The sequence below is a fragment of the Triturus cristatus genome, chromosome 7 (assembly GCF_964204655.1).
Source record: "Triturus cristatus chromosome 7, aTriCri1.1, whole genome shotgun sequence".
Lineage (NCBI taxonomy): Eukaryota > Metazoa > Chordata > Amphibia > Caudata > Salamandridae > Triturus > Triturus cristatus.
Genome location: NC_140590.1, coordinates 1,613,130,471 through 1,613,154,193, shown reverse-complemented (window position 1 = coordinate 1,613,154,193; position 23,723 = coordinate 1,613,130,471). Strand labels below are relative to the sequence as shown.

The following is a 23,723-nucleotide window of genomic DNA, read 5'->3' as shown; positions in this document are numbered from 1 at the left end:
AATCACAGGATGTTCAGCGTCTTTGCTGAGACTCGAACCCAGTTCCCCACATTCAAGGTCGACCACCCTAGCTGTTAGGCCAACTCCTCTCCCCTTGCTCAGATTGTTGTAGCTGATAGCTCCTGCGATTGAGAGGCTCTGACTGTTATCCACAGTGTGGAAGGTGGGAGCTGCCTGCTACCTCTGTACAGTATGTGCTTTACCTGATACCCAGGGTTTGCAACCCCAGGGGCATCCCTACAGCCCTAGAAGCAGGGACAGTCAAAACATGTAGAAGCCACAGAGGTTCTAGGGGACAAAGTACATATGTACTGCAGTTATACAATAGAGAAGGAAACAGTGTCCACACAGATTTTCTTTTATAGCAATTGAAATTATTTAAATAATTATTCACCAAAAATTATATCACAATATACACACAGACAATTTGTGCTGAACATATTACACTAAACAATTATTTACAAACATATACAGTGTAAACAGAAACAATGGCAGTTTTTTTTTAATCGATTGAATGGTCAAAATAAGATAGACCCTATCACAACCAACGCTTCTTCCACAATTTGCCAGTGGTGCGTCGACGACGTTTCTACCCTTACAATTTACTGGGTCATCATCGGGGCAGAAAAGGTTTGGAGCAGAAAGAACATAAACCTGAAAAAATAACAGCAATTATTAGGGGGGCACTGTATAGAAATAAACAATAATACCGAATAAAGCAGTTTATTACCATGGCCAAGTACTCGCGTTGATGACCACTGAACAAACCCGGGTATACAGGATGGAAGCTTCGCACTGGGCCTTAACATGTTTCCCCTGTTTCTTACTTGCAGGGAGCCTGCTGGATTTCCTGAAAAGTGATGATGGTAATAAGCTGCCACTCCCCAAACTGATCGACTTCTCTGCTCAGGTACAAAGCGGCACACAGAGTGATTCATACATTCTCCCTTTCATTGTTCTTTCACTCACCTGCCTTCCCACAGATGTCTTCTCTACCCATCCCATTCTTGTTGTAACATTCTTTCTCACTGTCTCTCCCTAAACCTAGCCTTATAAAGGATTTCCCCCTACCTCCTCCCCTTTCATTGATGATGCAATGATATTTGTCTTACTCTTTCTTTCTGGTTCTCCTCACTGGAATCCTCCATGTCCCAGTTATTACCATGCATTTGTTCCCTGTTAAATATTGACAGGTTTGATCTGCTAAAACTGACCCAACTGCACACATTCTCTGAGAGGACTCCTTCTGAAGCACCTCATAATCCCTCTGTAGAAGTGATGATAAGGAAAGCCCCCAACATATCTCCCTTAGACAAAAACCAGGTTCAATTCATGACCATTCTTATGGATATGACCATGAACAGTAAACTCCATGACCTTCGGGGCTGCATTATGTATAATGGCATGCTGTCAATGTCTGCACGGATGCACCCTAACTGGGATAGTATGCCATAATTAAAGCGCCCTGTTTTCCGTTTTTACGGATTTTTACAGATAAATACAGACAGAAAACAATGTGTTTCTGTCTGCATTTATTTTTAAAAGGACATAAATACAGGAAATTGTGCTGCTTTGAAGTGACTCTTTGTGCAGTCTTTCATGAATTATAGCCCAACAGCCGAGCAGATGGACAGCATGGGAACTTAAAAAACGGGATAAAATTTCCTTAAATAACGGCATGTGTCAATATACATTTGTGGTTTAATGCTATATTTACCAGTGGATGTATTGGTATGTAATATTTGGCAGCTTAAATAGCTAAAACACGACAGACATCAAAGTATGAGTGCACGTCTATCGGTTAAATAAATATGGAAATGTACAGTTTTACAACTTCATTTATATGCAAGACACAAAATAAATATGGATAAATACAGATAAAATGGCCAAAAAATAAATATGGATAAATACAGATGGAAAGGTTAAAAAATAAATCGCATAAAACCGGGAGCCCTAGTTATAATACAAATAGAATGCACTACGGCCCGTGCCGGTGTAGGGTCGCTGGTCCAGTATGTCTTTTAATAAAGAAGACCTGGCAGAGATTTAGGGACAGGGATCTTTACACATGTAAATGGTGTGTGATGGGACCTGCATGTCGGTAGGGTGCCTAGAAATGTCCTTGGGAACCCCATTCACCCTCCCAAGTGACACTATTGCGAGGGTGCACTAACTGTCCACAACCGCCTTTGTGATTCACAGTCAGTGCATCTCTTGGCAGCCTTTTGTCCCATACATCTGCGTCAATAAAATGGGGCAAGAAATGGAGCAAATACATTCCCTCATTTGGACAGAGCCAAACCCCCAAGCAAATGAAGGAATGCCCCATTGTGATCCCTCGAGGGCAAAATGTGCACAGACACAAGCAGTCTTACAGAAGGGAGTATGGAATGTAGCTCCCTTCCGTAATACAAAGTGGCCAGGTGCCTTATAAAGCACGTGCAAGCTCTTGAAACACTTTCATAATATACCATATGATGTCCTAGAGATGTTTTGCCTGTTCTGCGATTGTTATCAACCCATTGGTTGAAGCAACCAGCACCTCCAGCTGGGGAGATGCCAGCAACATCAGAATGAGGAGCCAATCTGTCAACAATATGTCAAAGCAGGTATTATATTTATTAGTATATTTTTAGTCATTACAAGCAGAAACACTGTACACAGCTTGAATGTGCTACCTAAAAACATTAGTGCGCGTGTATGTACACAGAGGTAGAGATGAAATTTGGATGATGGGAAGTGAGATAGAAAACAGAGTATTAAAAAACATAAAATATACTACATAGATTACATATGTGCATTGCTATTAGTGAGGTAGAGCCAGGCATTAGAGGGCAGGGAGGTGGTATCAGCCATGCTGGTCCTCTAACCATGGGAGGTGGGCTTTGAGTGCATATTTAAACATGATGGTGGGAGGGGTTCCCAGATCCAGCTACTGGATTTTGTGGGTACAGCTAGGAGTTGATGTATGACAAAATGAAATGAAAAACAAATTTATAAAGCGCTCTAAACCCGAAGGTGTCAAAGCGCGGAGCCAAAAGGGGAGATACACCAATGAATGAGGGAAGCTCTCAAGGGAAGAAATTACAAAGAAAAGAGCTGAGTTTTAAGATGTTTTTAAAAAAGAAAAAAAGAAAAAGATACCACTTTCAAGAGAAGAGCTAGCGAGGGGTTCCAGATTTCCGCTGCCGCGACAGAGAAGGAATGTCCTCCCCATATAGCTTTGCGAAACCTACAAACAATCACCATCCCGCAGAATGGTGATCTGAGTAGTCTATGGGGCGTGTACCACTGAAATAGTGAACAAATATGCCTTGGTCCTTTGTGGTGTAAATCCAGAAAGTCACTAGGATAGCATTCCCAAATCCATGGGATATGTCCCCCAAGGCACAGGCGAAAGAGCTCTTCAATGCAGCTTTCTTATATTATCAAGAAGCACACGTTTTTCCACAAAGTTTTTTCAAGGTTCCAATCTTGTGTATATTGTTTTATTCACAATATCATCATTTCAACAGAAGACTTCATTTCCCATAATGCATCTTTCGTAGGTAAACGTTTTGAACATCATCCCAGAGCATTACGGCCATTATGGCCTTCATCTGGGGAATATCTACAAAGTTAAATGAGTGCTAATTAATCACAGAGGATGTGCCACCGATGTAAATAGCGTTATTTCATCTGCCATTATATTTGTGCCTATAGGTGTCAAATTCGCGTGTGTGAAAAACATGCTTTCATGCGTCATGTTTGTGAACAAATGGGGACACAACTGCGGGAAAACTGTGATACAACGAGGTGCCTCTTCGTGTTTAACGTTATAGTGGTGCCTGTGGTTGTATAAAAAACATGCTTTCATGTGTTGTGTGTGTAAATCCAGAAAGACCATGCAAAGCACTTTGAAGATTATCTTCTTTCTAACTGGTAACCAGTGGAGAGGCGATTACCTTCCCTGACCAAGAAATGTTTAGGAATGTTCAAAATGAGACCTGCAGCTGCATTCTAAACAACTGAAGGTTTATTCAGAGAAGAATTATTGATGTTCAAGTAGAGTGCATTACAATAGTCTAAGCAAGATGTGATCAGGGGAATGACTACTGATTTGTGCAGTTCAAGAGAAATAAAAGGAAAGATTTTCTTCAGAGCCTTGATGATATAAAAGCAAGTTCTAGTAATACGGCTAAGCTGTGACTCAGAGTTGAGAGAGTTGTCAAACAGGACCCCAAGATTGTTTGCCGACACCACTGCCGTTAGTAGCGGGCCGCAAGCCTCCGGCCACCATAGTTCAGGCCAGCTAGAGTGCTGGGCCCCAAACACAAGTACCTCTGTTTTGTCCACATTTAACTTTAGGAAGTTCTTGATCATCCAGATACTAATGCTGGTCATGCATTGTTTACATTAATCAGCCACAAATCAGGATATCAGTGATGACATGATGATTTGTGTGTCATCAGTATAAGATAAAGTGCGGTGGTGAGGAGAGGGCATACTAGGGTAGATTTTGAGAGCGGTAATGATGTATAGTGATGTGTATTGCCTTGAAAACAAGGATAAGGAATATGTATAGTTTGATACACATAGCAGAACGTTAACCAGTTTGTTGTTAGTAAGGAGACAAAGGTGTGTGTCTGAGAAGGTGTCAGGGTGTGATTATGGCAAAGTTGAACATTTTGTCAAGGTGGAAGAAGAAAACCTATTCCGGTAAACCAGTCTGTAGCATTGAGACTATGTGAAAGAACCTAATTCCTTTTTTTTGTACAACTAATAGTCCGTGCATTCAAGCAGAGCCTGAACTTCCTTAAAGCAAGGTAAGACCATAGCCATAGGACACCACCTGGTGGCGGTACCAAATTACTACAACTTGGGGGGAAATGCTTTTATCGAGAACATGTGGAGGGCTCCAGCAAGCAAATCTAGCCTGGAGTACTGAACAGTCTCGCACTTTTCCTACATTCAAATTCTTTCATATTCAAATGTCTTAGTTCCGTTTCTGTGCTGATCTCCATGCGGTTGCAGGAAAAGTAAAATGAAAGAGCGTACTCACTTTAAGGAATATAGCTACATTGGAAGCAACAGGCTGATACACAGGCGAATTCACTAATACTTCGGCTCGTAAGTAGAACCGGCAGAGAGGAGATAAGAATCAAGATCTCGACAAGCTAGACAGCCCTGAAGAAGTCGTGGGGTAACCCCCTTACGACGAAATACATGTTGGCTGGGCGTAAAGATTTAAAAGACAAAGAAAGAAAAACCTAATCCACTCTTCACTTTGTTTGTAAAATTACTATTACATGAATGTAATGTAAATTGATGCGTGTGCATAGGATTGTGAGTTAACTGGATAACAACCCTAGGATTGAGTTTTGGAGGGTGATTCCCCTCACCTAGAGCACCGCGAGCGAGCAGACTTGTATGCCTAAGAGCAAGACGTGAATACGTGAGCACCAAGGAGATCCTAGTTCTAATTCACTCAAGCACGAGATTCAACCTTAAGTCCCTATGTGCCTGAGCGATCTCGTCCACCCACAAGGTTTCTTTAAATCCTACACAGTGTGTTCCTTAGTAGTTCCTTGACCCCAGAGAGTTGGTTGTCTGTGCCATCTAAGACTTTTGACCAATTAATATTCCTCAGCATGGTAAATGTCTGAAGGGTAAATATATTCAATGACCCTAGACTCCAATTCAATTTTAGGCCTTATTAATACAGTGACAGTAACCTCCCTTGAATCCTAAATTCCAAATGGATCCCTGTATCTGTAATGTAAAGAGCCTGATGTTGCTGTTGCATTCATAAGAATGATGGCACCACCAAAGTATTGATGGGTTCAACAACCCCAGCAAGTTCTGTGTCACAATATATGTGCTTGGGTTTGTAATGAAATTGCAGTAGGTAAACTCTTTGCATTCTTCACAGATTGCAGAAGGGATGGCTTTCATCGAGCATAAAAACTACATCCACAGAGATCTGAGAGCCGCCAACATCCTTGTTTCAGGAACACTTGTGTGCAAAATCGCAGACTTCGGCTTGGCCAGGATCATCGAGGACAATGAGTACACTGCCAGAGAAGGTGAGAAAAACCACCATGTGCCTGACAAGCATACACCCAATTATGAACTAACAAACATACACTCAGTGATGAACAGACACTGAATGATGAATAGACAAACACATGCTTAATGATGATCAGAGAAAAGACAAACATGCATTGAATGATGAACATACAAACATACACTCAGTGATTAACAGACAAACCTACAAGTAATGATGTACAGACTGACATACAATCAGTGATGGGTGGGACAAACATATGCTCACTGATGAACAAACATACACTGAATGATGACAGACAAACATATACTAAATGATGAAAAGATAAACATACACTGAAAGATGAACAGGCAAGTATACACACAGCAATGAACGGACAAAGAGATAGTGAGCGATTGACAGACAAATAAACACTCAGTGATGGACAAACACATATACATTCAAGGATGAACAGAGAAACATAAACTCAATGATGAACAAGCATACATTTAATTATAAACAGTCAAATAATGCACTCAGTTATGAACAAACAAGCATACCCTGAATGATAAAAAGGCAAGCATACACTCAGAGATAAACAGACAAGCATACACTCAGTGACAAACATACACTCTGTGACGGACAGACAAACTAACACTTAGCGCTGATCAGAATAATACGCACTCAGTAATGAACAAACATGCACTGAATGATGAATAGATGAACATGTACTGAATTATGAACAGACAAGCATACACTCAATGATGTCCTGTCAAACATACACTCAGTGATTAAAAAACAAATGCACTCAGTGATGAACAAACACATATACATTCAATGATGAACAGAGAAACTTAAACTCAATGATGAACAAGCATACACTTAATTATAAACAGTCAAATAATGCACTCAGTGATGAAGAAACAAGCATACCATGAATGAAAAATAGGCAAGCATACACTCAGAGATAAACAGGCAAGCATACACTTAGTGACAAACATACACTCTGTGACGGACAGACAAACTTAAACTTAGCGCTGATCAGAATAATACGCACTCAGTAATGAACAAAAATGCACTGAATGATGAATAGACGAACATGTACTGAATTATGAACAGACAAGCATACACTCAATGATGTCCTGTCAAACATACACTCAGTGAGTAAAAAACAAATGCACTCAGTGATGAACAAACAAGCATACATTAAATGATGAACAGACAAGCCTACGCTTAGTGACGAACAGACAAATGGACAGAGTAGCATACACTCAATGGTGAATTGGCAAACATACACTCAGTGATGAAAAGAACACGCATACATTCAGTTATGGACTTAGAAACATACATTCAATGAAAAAATATACACACACTCAGAGATGCACAACCAAACCCACCGGACATATTCTATATGAACAAACATACACTGAATGAAAACAAGAAACATACACTCAGTGATGAACTGACAAGCACACTCCAGACCTGATTCTCAAAGGGCCTTCACACTTGCGGTGGATGTAGGAAGCTGGCTTTTTATGTGGTAGATGTAATGGAACACCAAGCAAAAAGTACAGACAACCCTTATTGGTTTACAGGGCTTACATTAATAATCCCAAGTGCTCTATTTTGTGGTAGTGTGGTCAAGTAGTTTAGGCCTATCAGAGGGTAGTGTTAAGCATTTGTTGTACACACAGAGTCAATAAATGAGACAAACACTAAAAAAAGAAATTCGAGACCAATTTTGAAAATTAAAAGAGTTTTATATAATTTTAGACATCAAGATCATCGGAATCAGGTAAGTACTTTCGGAGTTCTAGATTTTTGTAGGAATAGAAAATACAGTCGAATAACAGTTTTGAGGTATGACCCTCGAACGCGGTAATGTTATTCTATGGGAGGAACATACACTGCATAGATATATTTGTAAATGTTTTTGGAGGGTGTCTTCTGGGACATAGGTGCTTAGGGGACAATGTCCAAGAAACCACCAGCATTTAGATTTTACCTGCCCTGGTGTGTCTGGATGCAGAGGTGCTGGTCACATTGGCAGCCTGAGCGCTACGTGTTCAAGTCTATGGAAGAAGTAACTGCAAAAGAAGGGCTGCACGGGGAGACTTGGTGACCGGTCTGGCAGACCCCAAAGGGGGCTCGGCTCTTGAAGGTCTCTGGAACACAGGAACAAAGCTGGTTTGCGTGAACCCGAGATGAGGGGCTCGGGTGTAGTGGTGTTTGGTCCAGCAGATCACTGTAGTTAGAGGCTCTCACTTGGCTTTGGTGACATGGTGAAGGAGAGAAGAAAACAGGGCAGCAGGGCCACTATCGATGAAGGCCTCATTGATCGTGAAGTGCCTCGACACCAGGTCAGTGTCAGCATCAGTGGTGTCCGGACTGGACACGCAACAAGCCTTGGTAGCTGCAAAGACTATTGGTCCTGAGAGGCTCCGAGAGGGGTCAGCATTTTGAGAATTTGTGAGAGCAATGGGGTGACCTCCTGAACTCACACAACCTTTTCCTGGTGAGATGCTCTCTCAGTGGGGCCGATGGCCAGCAAGACAAAGTTCTGGGCCGATGCTGTTGGTGCCTGCAGATGCAGAGAGATGGCTCCTCCAACCTAAAGGAAATGCTGTTTTGGTAGTTGAAGGTGGGAACAGTCCTCCAAGTGTTAGGGGAGGCTGCTCAGCTTCTGGACGAGTCGGTCTTTGTGATTATTGTGGTGCAAGCAGCCAGGCAGGGTTTGTCGCCAATCTCGATGCAGGACTTCTTTTCTCCCGACTTCGGCTCTTCTTTATCCTTCCTTCGGTTCTCAGTAGACTAATCTGAATTTCTTGGGTTCAGGGGGACCCCTAAATACTGAATTTATGGGTGTTTAGGAACGTGTAGGGTAGTAGCTAATAGGCTACTTACCCCTGGGGTATATACACCCCCTATATAAATTCTACATTTGTAAAGTGCATAAATATCACCCCTAGGGGTATCAAGGCGCTGGGGGCCTTCGGGGAGATTAAGTGAGCTATTGCCCAGAGTTCCTTGGTGCTGAGCTGAGCTGGCTGCCGCTGGCACCGGGGATCAAACTGTGAGCCCCAAGCTACGGAACCAGCTGCTCTGACCGCTGCGCCACACCTCTCCCTTTCTGTGGAGAGTGGGCATAATCCTGACCCAGAGTTCTTAGTTTCACCACACTCAAAATGGTGAAACCCTTTCTTGGCTGTCCACTTCAGGTGGCCCACCTTAGGGGTGTGCTGAACCTGTAAGTGTGACATGCCTTCGAACTAACTAATGTCCTGCCTGCTCTGGTGCCAAATGGGCCCCCAGGGCAGAGGGTGGCATCGGGGTGGGGGAGTCGTTGTTGCGTATCAAGGACAGCAGAGTCTTTGAATCCTCTGACCTTGACATGCTAATTCACTAGCCGTCCTGTTGGGGGAGATTTGAACACCTTCCTCCATAGCAGGCATTGTTTCTGCCCTCTGAGAGCAGGGGCTCTCACATTCAGGGGGTCAGACACTTGTCTGTGGTGTCAGGCTGGGTAATACCATTCAGCCAGCACACTAAAGGACTGGTCAAATTTAAGGGGGCACCTCTAAGGTGCACCTCTGGATTCATGTCCTAATAAATCTAGTACTGGCATCAGTAAAGATTTATTAACACAAGGTGCTTGAAACCAAACACCATTAGTTTCAGTGCAGTCATCATGTAGCTGGGTAACTTGTACTGACCAGTGGCCATTGCATGTCCTTATGATGGCTGCCTGGGCATTTGCAATATCTAGCAATGGAACTAGACATCACAGGGGCCTATCTGTTCCTGTAGATGTGCCCTCACATATAATATACTGCACCCTGCCTTAGGGCTCTAAGGGCTGCTGTAGGAGTGACTTACATATAGTATATGCAGTGTACCTTGGCATGGCAAACAGGGAGTGTGCCACATCGTGTTTTAAAAAATAAATGGTTTGCACCATTTCACGCATCCTGCAATGGCAGTCTGCATGCAATTCTTGTGTGGGTCCCTTTGGGTGGCATAATACATGCTGCAGCCATAGGGACCCTCTTTAGTACCCATGCCCTGGGTACCAGGGGTACCATTTACTAAGGGCTTACAGGGGTGCTAAAGTCCTTGTAAATTGAATTACAATTAGACATTTACCTCGTTTTAGGGAAAGAGTTCTGCCTTGTGGGCTACAAGGCCTACATAGGAGGGACTTATAATTATTTAAAAGGGAGGGTTTGGCCTGTCAAAGTGGTTTATTTTGACCAGTCAAATTGCGTTTTACACTGCTTCATGCAAGCTACAGTGGTTGGTCTAAAGCCTTGTTTTCACTTCTACTGTAGTGGATGGCACAATAGGTGCTGCAGTCCACTAGTGGCATTTAACTTCCAGGCCCTGGCTACATTTTGAACCGTATACTAGGGACTTATAAGCAAGTTAAATATACCGATTAAGAGTATGCCACCCCAACCATGTCTAAAGGGGAAGTACAGGCACTTTACTGCTGATTAGTAGGGTTAAAGTGCACCGAGTTCTAAAGCCAGCAAAAATATGGGGTCCAGCAAACAGCAAAAAATCCAAGGTGACCATATAGAAAAAGTCAATTTTCGACAGTGATTGTACAAACATGCATCCTCTCACAAACAAATGTTCACTCATTGAACAGACAGACATAGAGTCAGTGACAGACAAAGACTAAAGTTACAAGATGGCTCCATGTCACCTAATATGCAGTACTCCTCTCATGGGGTTTCGCTAACAACCTAATGAATTCTGTCTGTTGTAGTCCTGGTCACTCAAGTTGCTCCAATTCCCCAAACACTCCTGAAAGCAGTGATAAGTAACAGAAAAGTCAAACACTCAAACATTGTCAGCACTGAGAAACAGACATAATTCCAGTGAGAGGCATACATACCCTCTGAAAGACAAAGAAATGGCCATGGACAATACACTAAGTAACAAATAAATAAAAACTCTATGAACGAAAACACACCCCGGTGGGCAAATATTCAGTCAGACAGACAAACATACTCTGGTGGTCAAATATGCATCCAGTGATGGATAAAGAAACACAGACAAGCATACACTTTGTGACAGACAAACACTCTAGTGGGGTCAACTATACATTCTATGATATATATGTAGACAACCACAGAGACATACACTATGTGCAGGACGAACATACTGTGGTTGACAAACATACACTAATTGATGGATAAAAGCATCCAGATAAAAATACGCTGTGCGGCAGACACACATACTCTGGTGGATAAACATACACTATGTGATGGATAAAGACACATATGCAGAACAATATACACTCTGTGACAGGAAAACATGATGTGATGAACAAATATACACTCTCTGATGGAGAAAGAAACAATTACAGAAAACACAATCAGTAACAGACAAACATACACTAACAAACACATGCTGATGAACAAATACGTCTATTGATGGATAAAGACCCACAGGCAAACCTACTCTGTGTAAATGGAGAGTGTTTTCACCTGAATTTATACTTAGCATTATTGTTGTCTTTGTCTGTGTACGTTTTATGATCATAAGTCCCTAGGTTACTTAGTATACATAGAAGATCTCATATCATAAATGTACACATTCTTAAGCATGTTCTGCACACACTGTGAGGGAGAATGCTTTATCGCCATAATATGAACGTTCTACATTGTTTCTCTAAAATCATTATTCTTCAGTCAGATTTAAAATGCTCCTTTTGGTGACGGGTGGATTCATGAATGGATAGATGTATGAAAGTACCTTCTTTATACTCAATTTTATTGGGTTTTTAACAAAATGTACACTCAGTCATCACATGAATTTGTAACATCTTTGCCGCATAGGTCATTTTCAACAGTTTCTTATACATTACAATACGTCACAGACGATCCTCCACACTTAGGCCTTTCCTCCACATCCTTAGCCCAACAGGCCCAACCATTTGCCCCAAACCTTCTTATGCTTTTCCGGACAACACCCGGCTTCATATACTGGCTGTTCTTGTGCAGCGCACCAGTCCAATCCCCTTCCCCATTGGGAGATCGTAGGTGGATGGGGGTTCTTCCATGCAGCAGAAATGTCTCTCTTTGCTACCATAGTGGCTGCTCCCAGGAAGGCCTTGTATGAAAGTACCTTTTAAAACACATTCTATAGCAAGGATGTCCAACGTTGGTTGAGGAGGACAACCATTGGCATATTTTCATTAACTATGCAAGTCATTCCCATTACATTCCATATGTACATTAAGGGCCTTATTTAGAGTTTGGCGGACAAGATACTCCATGACAAACGTGTTTGTCCCCCTTATAACAAGTGCATTTTAGTCAATGGCGCTTGTAATACAGCGAACAGGAAATCCAGTACGTGTTGACAGATTATCTTGTCCACCAAACTCGGTTACCAGAAAGCTGTTGGGAGCTTTGCACAGGTTCCAGTTCTTCTAGACAAAGAAATATTGTTCAGTTCAGTTAGAAGCCTGTTGAGACTCCTTCATGACCTTGTGGTCCAGAAGGTCTCCCAGTTCATATATGGGAATATTTATTCGGTCTCATCATTTCTTGTGTAGCATTATGTCAGTCTTATATCGCTAGAAGCCAATTTACATATTCAGGTCTCCAACTGAGCTTTACTATATTGGAGATTGTTCTGCTTCAGTCCGAAAGTAAAATGATGCAGGCAGACTGATTTCTCATCCTCCTCCTCCCAGTGCCTTCTAGAAAAACAGTTTCACTTAAAAGAAGGTCCAGCCAGCTACGGTACTGGGCAGAGAAAAATCAATCGATGAGAAATATACGATGTAATAATGAAAATGACATTTTGTCATATCCACTGAGTGAAGAAACCCCAATTATCCTGGCCAAGACTAGACAGAGATTTATTTTTGTGGCAACAATTCCAAGTTGGGCTACAGCTACTCTGCTTTAGGTTTACCCAAGACTCATCTCAATCACCTATGAAAGATGAATAATACAGTAATCATTATGGGTCTTGTTGTGTATTTTTTTGAGAATGTATTCTTGATTTGAGAAGGGCCAGTCTATAGGATAAACATATTCGAGGGAAGATCCTCTACCCCACCATAGGCTTGTGGGCCTCCTGACATATTGTGTTCCCTTCTCAGTAGCACCCATTATGGGCATGGGAGCAGATTGGGAGAAAAATGCCACCGGCCAGGTGAACAATTCTCAGTTCACTTGCTGGGCCACGGTTAAGTTGGCAAAGGTGGTGCCCCGCCATACCAGCTGCACTTCAGCCAAACTGCCAAACCATTTATGAGGTCCATGTGTCCGCCTCCCGGATAGCTTTACACTGGTTGCCTAGCTCCAAAAGTATCCCTTCAACATTGTGTGCATGGCATAGACGTCATATCGGATACTGCCCCCCATTCGATGGTTAAAATCAAAAGTTAGCCCATTGAAGTTGTGAGAACCAAGGCAGATAACGGTCCCCGACCTTGAATTGGAGACCATTGAGAACCAAAGACTTTAAATGCATTCAACCCTTCTGGTGGGATCAGTTTCCCATGGAGCTGTGTCTAGAAAGCAGCCTTCTGACGACTTTTCTTAGTCACTTTAAAACTGTCCTGGTCAAATAACTCTGAACCCCTCCTTATATCTTCCCTGCACTTTTGGAAGAGGCTGTTCAGGGCCTCTTTCAAAATCATCATTGTAAGCTCCATGATTGGACATTATTTATTCAGATACCTGCTATCCTTCTATGCATAATAATAATACAAATAAAAAATAAAGCAAGTACTTGTGGAGAGCTTGATCTGAGTTTTATCAGTGGGATATGCTGAATGGTTTCTTTTTGAAGGTATGCAAATCAGAGAGGTGAGCCCTATACAGGCTCCTAGGTGGATAGGTTCCCTAATAGATGAAGAGGCACCCATTAGGTGGGTATCAGTACAGTTTAAAAGCATCATCCACTTGCAATGCTCAAATGCTGTATTGTGGTAAATACACTATTGCCAAAATACCAAAACCACCAATCTAGAAAATGAAGTAGATATAGTAGTTTGAACAGTATCGTCATTTTCAAAAGTTCGATTCTGCCTGGTATTGATATTCACAGTCTATCCGTTAGTCGATTTGTATAATAATTCTGTTTAGGCCTCTACCATAATTTTCCCAGAGGATGGTATCTCTATCCCAAAGGTAATGTGTAACTAAGTTTTATACTTGGTGTTATGACCATCAGACCTTCTAAAGTTAATAACATAAACATAGTGACAGATGAGTGGTAGTAACAGCAGTGTATAGGTACCTAGATAATGTTCAGTTTGTGGTCTTCTTGATAAGTGGTCGCTCAGATTATGATATCAATTTCTGATCTTCCCACAGGTGCCAAGTTTCCAATTAAGTGGACAGCACCAGAAGCTATCAACTTCGGCTCTTTCACCATAAAATCTGACGTTTGGTCGTTTGGGATCCTCCTGATGGAGATTGTGACCTACGGACGCACCCCTTATCCAGGTGAGAAAAGGATGCATCACAGACAAAACATAGCACCACCACAAGGCCACAACCAGGCCCCTGCTGTGCAAGGGGGACCCCACCCAACAGAAGTCCCCCACAATCAGGCAATATCTATGAATGTCTATGGGATACGGGAGTCTCAGGGGGCCGCTCACCACATTCTGCAGAGAGCCCCATCAACTTGTACTCACCATTAGCCACTTGGGGCTCACTAGCACACATAGAAACATGCATAGTGTGGCAATATTGTGTAATATTGTGTTTCTTTGTGTAGTGTCGACTACCAAAGGTGGTTATTTTCTCAGCCAGGCATGTTGAGGGGCCTTTTCTGGTGATGCAGTTTGTCTTAAAGATAATGTGCTCTTTGTGGCAGATTCTATCAGTGTTCAGATGGTCTCAAATTTCTTCATGTCTGTAATGAGAAGTGTTGTATAGTGTACAATGTGGTATGTATGCTTTATGTATTTGTATAGCGCACTCATTCCATTGTTGATATCCAGATCCATAGCAGTTGGGACAGGCAGCTGTCTCCTTGATGAGGTTACTCAAAGAGCCAGCTCTTCAGCTTCTTGCAGAGCTCAAGAAATGATGAGGAGTGTCTGATGTGGGGAGGGAGGTCATTCCAAGCTTTTGGGAGATAAAGGAGAAAGTACTGTCTCCAGTTGTGGCTTTGCGGATGCATGGTTTGCGTGCCAGTGGGTGTTTGGCTCAGCGGTGGTGCCTGGGATGTGTGTAGAAGTGTATGTTAAGGTATTCAGGTGTGCAGGGCCAGTTTTGTGTAGTGTCTTGTATGTGTGTGTGAGATTCGTTTGAACTGGGTGCGTTTGTGGATTGGGAGTCAATGCAGTTCTCCGAGATGCGGGGTCATTTGATTGCAACAAGGTAGGCTGAGGATGAGTTTTGCTGCAGCATTTTGAATGGTCAGGAGCCTGTCAGGAGCTTCTTAGTGATTCCTACATAGAGTGAGTGTCCGTAGTAGAGTCTGCTAGTGATCAGGATGATCATTTTCATGGTGTTCTCTGGGAGCCATTTGAAGATCATTTGCAGCATCCTAAAGATGTGGAAGCAAGTGGAGGTCACTGTGTTTACTTGGGCTGTCATGTTGAGCTTGTTATTCAGGATGATTCCATGACTTCTTGCGTGGGTAGTAGGGATAGGTGAGGGGCCAAGGCCAGTTGGCCATCAGATGGAGTCCCAAGTGGAGGCTATCTTTCCGAAGATCACCACTTCAGTTTTGTTAGTGTTTAGTTTAAGACACTTGGATTTCATCCATGTGGTTACCGCAGTCATGCATGTGCCAAAGTTCTTTTTAGGAGTGGGGGTCTTGTCTGACAGGAAGAGCATCAGTTGAGTGTTGTCTGCATAGGAGAGTATATTTATGTTATATGATCTGTTGAGGTCTGCTAGCGGAGTTCTGTATTTCTCGAATAGGGTTGGACTGAGAGATGATCCTTGGGGCACTACGCAATGAGGTTCTTGGCTTCTGACGTGTAGGGTGGCAGGGAGACTCTTTGTGTTTTTCCTGTGAGAAAGGAACAGATCCAGTGGAGGGCGGGTCCGTGTATGCCTGTTTCATGTAGTTGTCTGATCAGGGTGGAGTTGGAGACAGTGTTGAAAGATGCAGAGATGTCAAGCTGTATAAGGGGTGCTGTGTCTTCATGGTCGAGGATCAGACTGATCCTCATCAGTTACTGCGATGAGGGCAGTCTCTGTGCTGTGGTTGGGCTGTAAACCTAATTGTGTGGTGTCTAAAGGCTGGTGTGCATTGAGGTAGTGAGAGAGTTGCTTGTTTATGGCTTTTTCCATGACCCATGCCGGGTAGGGTAGAATTGAGATCGGGCAGTAGTTTTCTAGTTCTGTGGGGTCTGCTGAGGGTTTCTTTACCAATGCGTGGACCATTGCATGTTTTTAGACACCCAGTAATGCCTCAGAGTTGTTTAGCTGTCCAAGATGCAGGTGAGGACTTGTCTGATAGGGGTGGTGCCCATATTGTAGATGGGGTGGGGGCAGGGATCCATTGGTGCCCTGGAGTGGATGATCCTCATGGTGTTGGCTGTCCTTTCTTGGTGAGTGTTTCCGAGGCAGTCCGGGTTTTTCCGTGGGTGTTTGTGGGAAGGCTGGGGTTGAGGGTAAAGAGGGTCAAAATTGTTGCAGATGGCTTTGGTTTTGCTGCTGAAGAATTCCAAGCGGTTGTCACATAGTTCTTACAAAAGTGTGATGCTGTGATGGCGGCTTGTGAAGTTAAGGCTTTGATTATGACAACTATTTCTTTGCCACTGTTGGAGCTATTGTCTATACACTCTGCTAGGGTTTCTTTGATTTGTTGGTGTTAGCATCTCAGGGTTGTCTTGTATTTTTTTTGTCATTTTCTAGGAGGTTCATCTCCATCTTCTTTCCAATTCCTTGCAGTGTTGTTTTATTTTATGGAGTTCCTCAATGTACCAACTGGCCTGCTTCCTTGTTCTTCTCTGTGTATGTTAATGAGGTACCAGGGAGTCGGTGCATTTTGTGATCCACTCGTCCAGATCCTTGATGTTGCTGTTAAGTTAGTCGGTAGAAATTGGTTCATTCATGCACAGGGAGTATACCCTGTCGGAATCCTGGATGCTGCTCCAGCTGCTTTTGCCCAGGCTTGTGAAGGCAGGTCTTGTTAGGCAGGGGATGTTCATTTGGATATGGATGATGGCGTGGTCAGTCCAGGTGAGCAGCATGGTTGCAGTGATTTCAATGCTGTTGAAGGTAGTGAAAACAGGGTTTAGGGAGTGTCTGGTGGAATATGTGGGTCCAGTGACGTGCCGTATCAGTCCCAGGTTCCCTAGGCTCTTGAGGAATCCTGTGGCAATGGTGTCGCTCTTGTCTACAAAATGGAAGTTGAAGTCTCCTAGTAGGATGTAATTGTTGGAGTTGATGGTGAGTGGGGCGATGAAGTCAGCGATGTTGTCACCAAAGGTAGCCAGAGGTCTCATTGGTCGGTAGATGAGGGTTCCTCTCAGGGTGTATGTTGCTGATGCTTGCTTTGGGGAGGATATCCCAGATTTCTGTGGTGTGTTTGCTGAATGAGCAAGTGTTGAGGAGCATGCATGATATTTTGGGTGTGTGTTTGTAGGTGGCTGCGAGAAGTGTGCTGTTTGTAGGTTGTGTGTGTGGAGGCGTGGCAGGTGAAGTATTGCAGGTGAAGCAGCAGTTGGTGCAAGTGACATGTGTGGTGTGACGTGGCAGCAGTGCACGGATTGGTACGCTGTGTTTAGAGACCGGAGGAGCTCTAGAGAGTAGCGTAGGGGCGGTGGTCTAGGCGCAGACACTGTGCACGTCCATGCTCCTGCCACCATTAAGTAGACTCTAGGAGAGGGGAGAAGTTCAATTGGTGGGGCTAGTCGAGAACACAGGAAGTAGAGGTGGTACAGGAAAGAACAGGTCAGGTAAGGAGCGGTGGGAGGAGAGAAGGGATGCGGGAGGCAGGAAGCAGAGCACATGGGGTAGAAAATACAACAGAAGGGTGAAAAAGAGCAAGATGGCATATAAAGCGTGACAAAAAGGCAACAGAAGGGTGAGATAGAGCAAAAAGGCAACAAAATTGGGAGAAAGATCAAGGAAGACTTAAAAAAGCAATAAACGGGTGAGATAGAGCAAAAACGCAACAGAAGGGTGAGAACAAAAGGCAAAAGACAAAAAGCCAATGAATGGCATTGAAAGGCACAAAAAAGGGTGAGAGACAGAAAGAGCAAGAGGCAGCACAGGCATGAGAGAGCGGGAGAGGAGGCAGGAGCATCAAGGTGCTGGAACCGTGAGGACCTTGACCGGTCGGAGGACTAGTCTATGGTAAGTTAGGGGGCAGGAGCCTAATCACCTGCTTAATAGCTGGTCTGCACTGTGGCTGCCATTAAGTAGGCCCTGGAAGGGGGAGGTGAGCAGTGGTGGTGGACGGGGCTAGTGGGGGGAGAGGAAGGAGCAGTGGTGCCGGAAAAAACACGTAAGGAGGGGGGGGGGGGCGTGGGAGGTGGGAAGCGGAGCATGGGGATGCAGAAAAGTAAACAGAAGGGTGAAAAAGAACAAAAAGGCACAAAAGGTTGACAAAAGGCACACAAATGCAACAGGAGGGTAAGAAAGAGCAAAAAGGGAACAGATGGGCGAGAAAGAGCAAAAACCCAATAAGACAACAGAAGGTTGAGAAAGAACAAAAATGCAACAGACGGGTGAGAAAGAGCAAGAAAGAACAAAAAGGAAAAAAGGCAACAGAAGGGTGAGAAAGAAAGGTAAAATAAAGACAATAGACAAATGAATGGCAATGAATTGCACGAAAAAGGGTGAGAGACAGAAGGAACAAGAAGCGACACAGATATAAGAGAGAGCAGGAGAGGAGGCAGGAACCTCACGGTGCTGGAGCCGGGTCCATGAGAGCATCGACCTTCAGAATGCTGGTCGAAGGTAAGTCAGGGGGTAGGGGCCTGAGCATCTGCCTAATGCAATAATATTATACGATTATTGAAAAACACAAGGGAACCCAATAGGCAATTGGTCAGGGACCTTGGGTGAGCTAACTATTTCTAAAGACAGTGGTCCCTAGACAGTACAGTAGTACAGTAAGAATTAATAAAGACTCAATCAGTGCTATATCTGCTGTCCAGCCGGACAGGTATTTAATATATAATAAATGTATAACATAGAGTAAGGGAAAAATCCAAGTGGGACACAACCTGTGTCCTATTAACATAAAAAAAAAACAACATAAAGTAAGGGGTTCAGTCAAGGAGAACATGTCTGTATACAAATTGGATACAAATGGAACAGACAGAATATCATAGAGACACCATTACATATTGTCACATAGTAGTTGTAATGTATAAGGTGTACATATTGTTGACGGCGTTTTGATCCCTTAGATTATTAGTGGGATCATCTTCAGGACATTAGAATAGCATGCCTGTATACAAAAAGCTGTAATTGCGTAAACCGTGGAAAAATAGGAAGGAAGAAGAAAAAACACGAAATTAAAGATATGAAAAAGGGTTTCTGACGGTCCATACAGTCGTGCTCAAGGGTTGTCTCAATGGGATAACAACCGTGACGTGCGTAAAATGTTAAGCTCAAAGTGCGTAAGAAAGGGCCGTGTTAATATGAAGGTGACAAAAAAAGAAACAACAAGAACAGAATGGGGCCGGGAGGAACATGGCGGCAGCAGGCTAGCTGCCGCGGTACTCTGCTCCAAAAATCCAGCAGGGCGTCGGTGTAAATGCAGTGTCCTCGCCGCTATTCTCGGACTTTCTGACCGTTTTTTAGCATTCTGAATAATCGGGGATCCCCCTATCTGAGATTAATGGGCCAGCTTTGGTCTTTTTAAACAAATTACTTACTTCGGTGCTTTTTTGGGAGCTGAGTTTGCCGAGCAGCTGTGCAGGGCGGTCCTCTCTCTACCTCCATGACTCCGAGGTTAGGCGTGGTGCAAACATTTCTCGAGGACTCGGCCTCAGTAGCTCCACCGTCAGTTAGTGATCAGCATAGTTTGTGGCCCTGGTTCCGGGCTGCTCTGGAACTCTGTCGTGGGAGGAGAAAGTGGAGTTCTCGCCGTGACTTTCAACCTGGAACCTGCGTTCACCGTTGCAGTGCTATTTTTAAACAGCAAGAGGGAAGTGATATTGAGTGTACAGCTGCTTGCTTTAACTCGGTCAAACAGGTTTCGGGTAAGATCCCTGACAGGGAGTTATTTATTTGTGAGGAGGTGTTCCACGCAGCTGGGAGTTCAGAGAGGCCCCCTTTACAGGTGCCAGGTAATCTCTGCTTTAGAGCCGGGGTGGCGGGGATTAGTAACTCCACGACGGTCACTACGAGAGCCACTGCTAGAGCCAATGCACGTGCGGTTTACTCCCAAAAGATAGAAACATCTTTGTCTCCTACTAATAAGGGGTTATTTATAACTAAATCTTTGGGAGAGAAATTTAAAAATAAGGCAGAAAGAAGATGCACATGCTTAAGTAAGCTGCCCAGGAGGCCCTCTGTTGGGCCGGCTGTTGAGGCTGGTTATAACTCAGTTACAAAGCTGGATTGCACTAGCGATCTCCAGGGTGGAATAAAAGGGGGTAGTGAATTTACCGCACCTTCCCATAAAACAAAACCTCCTGAATTCCAGATCCCCTCCAAAACTTCTTCATATTTTTTTTTTTTTTTTTTTTTGAAAAAAAACAACCTTTATTGAGATATAGTAAATAGACATAGCAGACTGCCGTAGGCTCCTTATACAATGGGTTGCTCCAGTGAGCACGTCCGTTACGGTCCTGCATCTCTCACACAGCCATTTAGCCGACATCCCGGAGGACCGGCGGCATTGTGGTTCTACATAAAACAGTCCGGATTGAATCACTTCCAACTCGTGCAATACGTATTCACCCCCAACCTGCAATGTGGTGTAATCGTCCCACTTGTCCAACCCGCCAACAGTCCGCTCAATCCCCTATAATTTCGTAAACCATATCAACACCCAACCCCCCACCCCGTTCGCCACCATGCCTCTGCCTCCTCCTGTTTTGTGTCTGCTTGTGCACGCTGTCTCAAACCAAGGCGCCGAACTCCGACCAGACACCACACCCCAAGCCTCCAGATCAGACCTACCCTGCGGTTCCAGTTTCCGCCTCGCAAGCACACTGCTAAGAAGCACACGCCGTATACAGGGGACACCCCGATCCTCCCTCTTCAAACCGGCCACACTCCCAAACGTTTCACTAACCACTTAGCCCATCTCACCACTATTGGGTCCTAATCCGGTGTCACACCCTCCGCCGCCCCACTGCACACCCCAGGGGCTTCATGTTGTGTCTCCCCCTGACCAACCTCCTCAGAGTCTCCAGCTGACATGTAAGTTCTATAGAGCGCCCAGAAGTTCTTGGGGCGACTCCTAGGGGGTAACAGTTCGCTATACGTTTCCGCCTGCGTGCTACAGTATAGCATATCCCTGACCCACCGTTTCTTAGTGGGAAGAGGCCCTCTCATCCAGCAGGCCGCCACAACGCGTCTCGCGATCAGCAACGCCACGTCCGTCAGTCGCCTCAGCGCCCGCGGAAGAGGCCTGGAGTAGCCCAACAACGCCAGGGCCGGATCAGGGGGGATCTCTTTTTCCAAGATCTGGCTTAACTCACGGAACACCGCCGTCCAAAACCGGGCCACACCTGGGCAGAGCCAGGCCATGTGTAGAAAGTCAGCCACGAGGGTATGGCAACGCTCGCACTCCGCCGTAGGGCGCAACCCGTACCTATGTAGTCTTTCAGGGGTGTAGTAGACCCGCTGCAAGAACTTAAAGTGTATCAATCGGTGTCGACCATTCAAAGAGACCTTTTTAGTACTGGAGCAGCAGTACCTCCACATCTCATCTGAAATGTCCATTTCAAGATCCGTCTGCCAGGCTCGCCGCGCTGCAGAGCACTGGTTCTCCCTGTGTTGATCCCCAAGCTTTTTGAGTATCGAGACCATTTTGGATGGCGCCGTAGTTTTAATGACATAGGAAAGCTCTGGGATCTCGGGAGGCTCCGCCCCAGACGACCCCAAAAGAGACAGCAGCGCGCCTCGAACCCTGTGGAATTGAAAGCGCTGGAGCAACGTACTCCCCGGCTGCGTCGACACGACGCTCTCCAGCGTCTTGGCCACTCCGTCTTGGAACAGGTCCGCCATCCTAACTATTCCCAAAGCGCCCAACGCTCGTGTCACCCCCGCTTCCCGCAGAGGAGGGAGCCAAACCGCCCACTCCACCCGCATCAGCGGGGAGTATAAGAGGTCACGGTCTTGCCGTCTCATAATCGCGTGCCACGCATGGTTGGTAGTTCCGAGCGAGTCCAGCAGCCCCACCCTCCGATCCGCGGGCAGAAAGATCGTCGCCGGAAGTGGAACCGGATCCGCAAACAAGCGCTCCAGCAGCACATGCGGGACGTCTGGTTCGGCGTGTATCCACGCATGCAAATGGGACGCCTGCGCCACTCTGTAGTAGCTCTCCAGATCCGGAGCTCCAAGTCCCCCCATCTCGTATGGCAACGTCAGCACTTTCCACTGGACTCTAGGTTGTCTACCACCCCAGGCCAGTCGGATCAGGGTCTGAGTCAGCTGTGCAAAGAAAGACCTGGGTAGCACTATAGGGATGTTGGTGAAGAGGAACAGAAATCGCGGTAGGATGATCATTTTCATGATGGCTATCCTGCCCATCAGCGACAGAGGTAGCCTATTCCACTCTTCTACCTCGTCCACGAGTTTGGAATAAGCCACCCCATAGTTTTCCCTCAGCAAGACCTCCGGGTCCCTGTGTAGCCGGATTCCCAGGTAGCGGATTGAGTCCGTTGTCCACTGCAAAGGGTATTCCATAGGGAACGGCAGTGTAGCCGGGGTCAACGGAAATGCCAGCGATTTGTTCAAGTTGACCCTGAGGCCCGACAGCGCCCCAAACCGGACCACCTCCCGCAAGATAGAAGCAAGATTCTCCTCCGGATCTCTGATGTACAGCAGCGTGTCGTCCGCGTAGGTGGAAATACCAATCTTATAAGAGGGAAAGTTGATTCCCTCGAATCTGTGGTATTCTCTTATTGCGCACGCTAGAGGTTCCGCCACCAGCGCGTAGAGAAGTGGGGAGAGAGGACAACCCTGTCTGGTCCCTCTAGTGATTGCAAACGGCTCCGTGACACGATCTCCGAGGCGCAGCCGGGCAGTGGGTCTGAAGTACAAAGCCCCAATCATCAGCAAAAAAGGCTCTCCCAGCCCAAGCTTCCTCAACACCCGCACCATAAACGGCCATTCCACTGAGTCAAACGCTTTCTCCATATCCAGGAAGAGCGCTATGGCCTTATTCTCTGGGCGCACATGTTGCATGACTCCAAGGACCGTGCGGATATTGTACGTGAGATTCCTGGATGGAACAAAGCCTGCCTGCTCTGGCGCCACGAGCTCCGGCACCAGAAGCGCCAAACGCGTGGCCAGCACTTTGGCATATATCTTGGCATCGACATTGATCAGCGAGAGTGGCCTATAGGAGCCGCACTGGTTGGGAGGCTTCCCAGGTTTTAAGATTGTAACAAGCAGGGCCTCTCGCATCGTGTCAGTCATACTGCCTTCAAGACATATGTCGTCGAAAAGGGCCATAAGGTGCGGGAGGAGCTGGTCCTGGAAGGCCTTATAAAAGGCCACCGTCAGCCCGTCCGCTCCCGGGGCAGTGCCCGCCCGCATACTTCCCAAAGCCTCCAAGATCTCGT

General features: G+C 45.1%; 1 protein-coding gene across 4 annotated transcripts in view; it reads left to right on the top strand.

Annotated features, from left to right (window-relative positions):
- The window catches only part of HCK (HCK proto-oncogene, Src family tyrosine kinase), a 214,316-nt gene that overhangs the window by 174,602 nt on the left and 15,991 nt on the right, over positions 1-23,723 (top strand). For all 4 annotated transcript variants that reach the window (XM_085619503.1, XM_085619500.1, XM_085619501.1 and 1 more), the window contains exons 11-13: positions 834-910; positions 5,912-6,065; positions 14,371-14,502. In XM_085619503.1, the coding sequence (XP_085475629.1) occupies positions 834-910; positions 5,912-6,065; positions 14,371-14,502 (363 nt within the window). The remainder of the gene's footprint in view (positions 1-833; positions 911-5,911; positions 6,066-14,370; positions 14,503-23,723) is intronic.